The 6,910-nt window shown below is 39.7% G+C and overlaps 1 protein-coding gene across 1 annotated transcript in view; it reads left to right on the forward strand.

The window, feature by feature from the left end:
* Positions 1-6,910, forward strand: part of p3h1 (prolyl 3-hydroxylase 1) — a 38,701-nt gene that overhangs the window by 13,830 nt on the left and 17,961 nt on the right. Inside the window, exons 5-9 of the mRNA XM_050038777.1 lie at positions 575-714; positions 5,260-5,349; positions 5,447-5,499; positions 5,621-5,748; positions 6,451-6,578. Of these exons, the coding sequence (XP_049894734.1) occupies positions 575-714; positions 5,260-5,349; positions 5,447-5,499; positions 5,621-5,748; positions 6,451-6,578 (539 nt within the window). The remainder of the gene's footprint in view (positions 1-574; positions 715-5,259; positions 5,350-5,446; positions 5,500-5,620; positions 5,749-6,450; positions 6,579-6,910) is intronic.

Here is a 6,910-nt window from a genome sequence, read left to right on the forward strand (position 1 = left end):
CATCTTCATATTTTACCCTGAAACCAAAGTGTTCCCAAACGGAGGACTTAAGGTTTGCGGGTGGGTCTTCAGGTTCGTCAGGCTCACTTGCCATGTTGTCAAAATGCGAGAATGCGCTGCACAAAGTGAAAGCGGAGATTTACGGGACTCGGTCCGTCACTCAATTATGTCCGTCGGGGAACTAGATATTTTAAAAGGTTCGGCTCGCAAAAACGGAATTAAAATAAAACAAAATAAAATAAAATAATGTCCTGCGCCCAATAATTCGGTACAGGGTCGTGCCGAACCGAAAGTCGCGTACTGAACGGTTCGACACAAATACATGTACCGTTACGGCCCTAGTGGAAAGACAGAAATGTTTGTGAATGTAGTGTATGTGTGAACAGTAAATGTCACAAGCAGTGCCTAAAAGGTTATCCCCGAAATTTACGAGGAACCATGTGTGAAAGAGGCTTAAGTTAGAACCTCGTTAGATGCTTAACCTCCAACTCTTATCGACTCCGCAGTACTTGTGTCAGTACTTTCAGACCTCAGACCTGCTCTTCACCCTCCTCCCTCTGTTCCCTCTGTCCAGGTGAACAGTATGAGAAGGCCATTGAGTGTGCTAAGACCTTCCTGTTGTTCCACCCTGACGATGAGGTGATGAACCAGAACCTGGCTTATTATTCTGCTGTGCTGGGTGAAGACAAGGCAGACACTGTATCAGCCAGACAGGTACAGTCTAAATCACACTTGGTAGAGGCTCTTTTCCAAAGTACCTTGTGAGTGCAGTCATTTTTAGCGTTGTATTATGTTGTGTTATCCATAATGATCAGTGGCAAATCAGCCCACACATAGTGAGAGAAAAATAACCTCCATTAGCATTCAAATGTACTCAAGGGCTTGACATTAAAAAGGTATTGATGGTAATGAAAAGCATATAAAAGTTTGCTGCATTTAAAAGAAGCAATAAATTAGATTTTTACTGCCCCAGCCTCCAAATGTCCATATTCTGCAGTATTTATAGTGGGTTAACAGGGTTGTTGATCAATTCTAATGACGACGAATGATGCAAAGAGTTTTCTGGCTTTCCAGCTGAGCTCACTTTCCAGCCTGTGCTCAGTTTTGGAATAAAAACACCCCAAGGGTGGAGGTGTGGGTGATTCTTCACCAACAAAACCCCTGACACTATGTCAGTGCTGTTTCCTACCAAGGGCGGAAATTCCATTCCATTGTTGGGGGGGGGCAATGAACAGAAATATTTCTCAAGAGCAATTTTTGGGGGGGACCAATAAAGTTGCAGTCAAATTTACTGTTGTAACACATATAAATGGAACCAGCATGGTCAAATGTCTTAATTAATTATATTAAAAGTAATTTGGAACAGCAACCCTTATCAATACATTAGCCCCTATATAAAGGTTTTTAATATGTTCAACCCGCATTACCTAGAATGACTAGTAATTGGCAATGTACATCAAATATGGGTGTCGTTTTTCTTACTACAGAGTGAAAATCACGATGAAGATAGTTTCAGTTTGAATTTATCTTGTCATCATATATTTATGTGGTCATTCAATAAGTGTCACTCACAGTGTCATCTATCTCTATTATTTTAAAGAAGTAGGAGACACCTGGAGCAACACCTGTTAACTGAATTAAAGCTAATATATGCCCAATTGGATTTAATTTTCCCAAAGAAGCAGAGTTATTTGTTTTGCTGTCAGTGTAAAAAAACGCTCACATCACTACGGAGGCTGCAAGAGACTTCTTTTTTTTCAGTGTTTGCTGTAATTATGTCATTTTTATTAATCAAGTCTTTATTTATTTATTTTTTTTTTAAGATTATTTTTTCGGGCTTTTTTGCCTTTAATGTATAGGACAGAGTGAAATGGGGTGAGAGAGAGAGCGGGGGGTGACATGCAGTAAATGGTTGCAAGCCGGACTCGAGCCTGCGACCACTGCGTCGAGGCATCGCCTCTGTACATGGGGTGCTGGCACTATCCACTACTCTACCGACGCTCCAAGTCTTCATTTATTTAAAAGATTATGAACAAAATATACACCATGGCAACGACTTTAAATGCAGGAAGAATATACTTGGGACTTAATTGTTTAAGGTACGTTGATTTTAAATATAGAAATATTACAGTTACCATTTACAAAAGATTAAAAAAAAAATTGGTATGAGAATGAAGTATTCTCTTATGTTAACACTTCTGTAAATTGTAACAATCCAAACTGCACTAAAATTGGTCCAGAATTTTTTGAGATTTTTAGCAGCTGGGCTGTTTGTATGACTGCTGCATTCACACAGAAGATTCAACTGTGAGGTAATGAAGTGAAGAAAGCGCTGTCTGGTTACAACTGGTAACGTGTTTTATTCTGTTGAAAAGTAGAAGTAAATAAAGGTGTTCGACATGTCTCTTGTTTTAAGTGAACTTTTGCAAAGTAGTTACTTATAGAAACTCAGTTTTCCTTTACTCTGACACAGATGTATTTACTATGTTTCCTGCATGTGTACACATTTATAGTGCATGATTTTTGTGCTCCCTGTGATAATGCAAGTTAACAAACGAATTGGTTATTATTATTCTTTATTTTTAATTTACCAACCCTACATAAACTAAGTTTTATTTGTAGAGACCTTGGACCTCATTTATAAAACTCTGCGGGGAATCCACACTAAATGTTTGCGTATGTACATATGAGGAAATGTACAAATGCCAAAAAATATTCTGATTCATAAAACCATGCTTACGCTTGCCAGTGCGCGATTTCCTTGTATAAATCCCAGATCAACTTGAAATTGTCCACACATAAACAGCATGAATGTCCTGCCCTCTACATGCCCACATTCAACCATAAATGGTCAATGCAAAGCACTTCATTAATGCTGATGTACTGTATAGACATGAGCTGGCTGATCAGTGGTTTCTTTACGGTAAATCATGGCAACAACTGAGAGGAAGACCAAGAAAATTAATATTCCTGACGCAGAAATTGAGGTGCTTGTGGGTGAGCTGGAGGTTAGAAAACACACATAGCCTATTGTTTGGTGGGTAGTAGGGTCACAAACTAAAGAAAAGGCAGTGAGTGGGAACATGTAGCTGCTGCTTTTAATGCAGTCAGTTTATCAAACAGGACACTAGCTGCCATTTAAAAAAGAGCAGATCTAAAGGTGGATGCCAAAACATTCAGATGTCTTTGCTAATTACCACAATTCATATGTGCAGATGGTGAAGATGTGCCGGGTGATAAGCCGAGTACCGCAGTATCTCCAGTACGCTCTGTGTGCCTGACAGCACACTCGTGTTCCCTGCAGCCATTTTACACACAAAAAACTATCTGACAACTAAAATGGTACTAGGATTTATATGCACAGTACTAGAGGAGATTATTGAAAACTGTTGATGCACTGTACTGGAATTATTTAATGCTGTTTGATGTTATCTTGGATTTCTACAACCGATATTAGTTAGCCTGGTTAACGTGGTCGAGGTGAAAATGACTCAGTATATTCACACTTATTATCAGGTAAAGGAAAGCCAAACTTTCCTGAATCCTGTCACTTGCCAAAGCCTTGCATCATCTGGCTGCACATGGTGCTCTCCACAGCTGACCACGAGTGTCAGCAGCATACAGTCTAGCCCCGACCCGCTTGACCCTGTGCTCCAATGGTGGGGAATGTGATGATGGGACAGCACCAATGAAATACTGAGCAGGATTTGATTTGAGATTTAAGGTGACATATCTTTAATAATCAAAAGGTGCTTATGGAAAAGTTCTGGGTCACAACACAAATAACACTGCTGCATTTGAATGTTAATGAAGTAGATCTGTAAGAAAAGTGTGATATGAAGAGAATTTAAATGTGTTGAAAATTAGGGATTGGGCACACAGACAAATAAGCAAATAGGCGGGGGCTGGAGCTGCTGGGAGAAACAAAAAGTCAAATCAACTCTGAAACCAATCAGTAGGAATTAAAATATTTTTTTAATTAGAGTACAGTACATCTAAAGTATCACAACTTATTCACTTACTGCCACGACAACAGAAGTTGTTTGGGACTTGCAACAGGACAGACAGGATAATATACAGCACCGCATTACTATTAAACCATCATATGAATACATGTTAAACTACACAAAGCAATACGAGGACATACAGACAAGACAGCAAGCTAAAAACAAGTGTCAACACAGTGTCACCATATTTAGATGCTATCTTTCCAATAATATTTAAAGTGATATTAGCACTCTTTGACTAGTTGATTCTTTTGTTACACCTCTGCACCGGTAATAGCTGTGGCCAGAGGCATTATGTTTTCAGGTTGTCCGTTCATCCGTATGTAAAGTACTTCTGTCCCTTTCTTGAGAACATGATATCTCAAGAATGCCTCAAGGGAATATTTCTATATCTGGCACAGATGTCCATTTGGACTCAACAATGACTGAGTAGTTTTTGGTGATGAAAGGTCAAGGTCATTGTGACCTTGCATCTATTCCATTCTTGTGAATATTATACCTCAAGAACACCTCAAGGGTATATCTTTAAAGGTGCTTATGGCAAAGTTCTGGGTCACAACACAAATAACACTGCTGCATTTGAATGTTAATGAAGTAGATCTGTAAGAAAAGTGTGATATGAAGAGAATTTAAATGTGTTGAAAATTAGGGATTGGGCACACAGACAAATAAGCAAATAGGCAGGGACTAGAGCTGCTGGGAGAAACAAAAAGTCAAATCAACACTGAAACCAATCAGTAGGAATTAAAATAGTTTTTTTTTATTACAGTAGGGCACCAAAGCTGACACCAATCACAGGGTAGAGCAGTCTGTGAAATACCTGAGAAGTAAAGGCCATAGAAAAAAAGTCCACAAATATTATTTCAGTGTTTTGTGTAACATCATGTCACTTCTTCCACTGGATGTTCTTGTGGGACCTCTGTACCAACCAGCCCTTATTCATCTCTGCTCTGTGATATACACCTCTCAGATGCAATGTCAAGCTCATGCAGAGTTACAGGCCAACATCAGCATGACAGAAAGGGAAGGGAAGAGACTTGTTAAGGAGGGATCTACTTTGCTTTATGAGTGCTTTGTTCTGCTGGTCACCAACAGAGGCTGCTCAAAACCAGGGATGACTTAATGCCTCACTCTTTTCTGCACTTGAGCATTTAATTGAACATGGTATCCTATGGATATATGTGATGAAGCTATTTTGCGGACTGGTTTGCAATCAAGTTTAATTCGATTTTTTTGTTTCTTTTACCTCCAGGCGGTGAAAGCGTACATTCAGCAGTCCATACTGGAAAAAGAGTTGCTCTACTTTGGATATGAAGCCTTTGGAATCACTTTTGTAGATCCAGTGAGTGAATAAATCATTTGTTATCCTTCATGTTTTGCTTATTGACACAGTGGGTTCATGCAGGATGACTTGTGTCTTCACTTTGTTTTATGTTCAGGACACATGGACTCCTGAAGATGTCATGCCTAAGAAACTGAGAGACAAGCAGAAGTAAGACTGAAGACACTGCATGAATGTATTTATTGTCAAAATGACATCATAGTCTGTCATGTTATTCTACCTGTGTGTGTGTGTGTGTGTGTGTGTGTGCGCGTGCGTGCGTGTGTGTCAGAGCCGACAGAGAGACTGCAGCCAGGATCACAGAGGAAATAGGTAACCTTATGAAGGAGATTGAGACTCTGGTTGAGGAAAAGAAGAAGGATTCTTCAGAAATGGCCATGATGATAGCACCGCAGGAAGGTGAACATTTCACATTGATTACTAGTGAACCAGATGTTAGTGAAGGGATGGTGCATTTGTTCCAAACAGCCTCACGATGTAGTCTTTACTTTTTCATATGTTAACATGTTACAGTAAAAACCTTAAATCAGTGGCCTTCAAATTCGGTCCGTGGTCCGCATTCAGCCCACGAGCCGCCTATTTGCGGACCGCGAGCTGAACATGTGACTCCTTCACTGTGTGTGTTTTTGTTTGGTCAGCATGTATAAATGGGCTGTCATCTCCATGCCAACGATGCGCTGATAGGCTGTATTTTACTTTTGCTTTTGAGGTGGTACGCTTATCAATACTTTGCCAGCAGTAGGAGCCTAGATTGAATGAAAATGGCATGTTCCAAGTTCGAAAAGAAAAGAAAGGTGTTGAAAGGTTTTTCTTTATTTGAGTATTTATTTGAATTTATGTCAAAATGGAAATGTAGTATGTATTTTTGTTGTTGTTTTGAATAAAAAGGACATTTTGTTTTGAATACGACAGTATTATGGCTTGTGACGTGATCAACTATAATAACCCCCCAACCCCCCCCTCGGGCCTTTGACTCATTGAAAAATGTCTTTGCGGACCTTTAAGATTTGTATTTGAGTACCCCCGCTTTAAATATTCAAAGGTTCAGTGTTTTACAGTCCAACTTTTACACACCTTGACCTTGTGACCTTTCTCCTCTAGGCGGTGCTCTGTTGTATGATGGCATCAAGGTAACCATGACATCGAGGCAGCTAAATGGCACTCAGCGGGTGCTGCTGGATGGGGTGATCAGTGATGATGAGTGCAGGGAGCTACACCGCCTCTCCAATGTGAGTTATCTAAAGTATCACAACTTATTCACTTACTGCCACGACAACAGAAGTTGTTTGGGACTTGCAACAGGACAGACAGGATAATATACAGCACCGCATTACTATTAAACCATCATATGAATACATGTTAAACTACACAAAGCAATACGAGGACATACAGACAAGACAGCAAGCTAAAAACAAGTGTCAACACAGTGTCACCATATTTAGATGCTATCTTTCCAATAATATTTAAAGTGATATTAGCACTCTTTGACTAGTTGATTCTTTTGTTACACCTCTGCACCGGTAATAGCTGTGGCCAGAGGCATTATGTTTTCAGGTTGTCC

The sequence above is a fragment of the Epinephelus moara genome, chromosome 24 (genome assembly GCF_006386435.1).
Source record: "Epinephelus moara isolate mb chromosome 24, YSFRI_EMoa_1.0, whole genome shotgun sequence".
NCBI lineage: Eukaryota > Metazoa > Chordata > Actinopteri > Perciformes > Serranidae > Epinephelus > Epinephelus moara.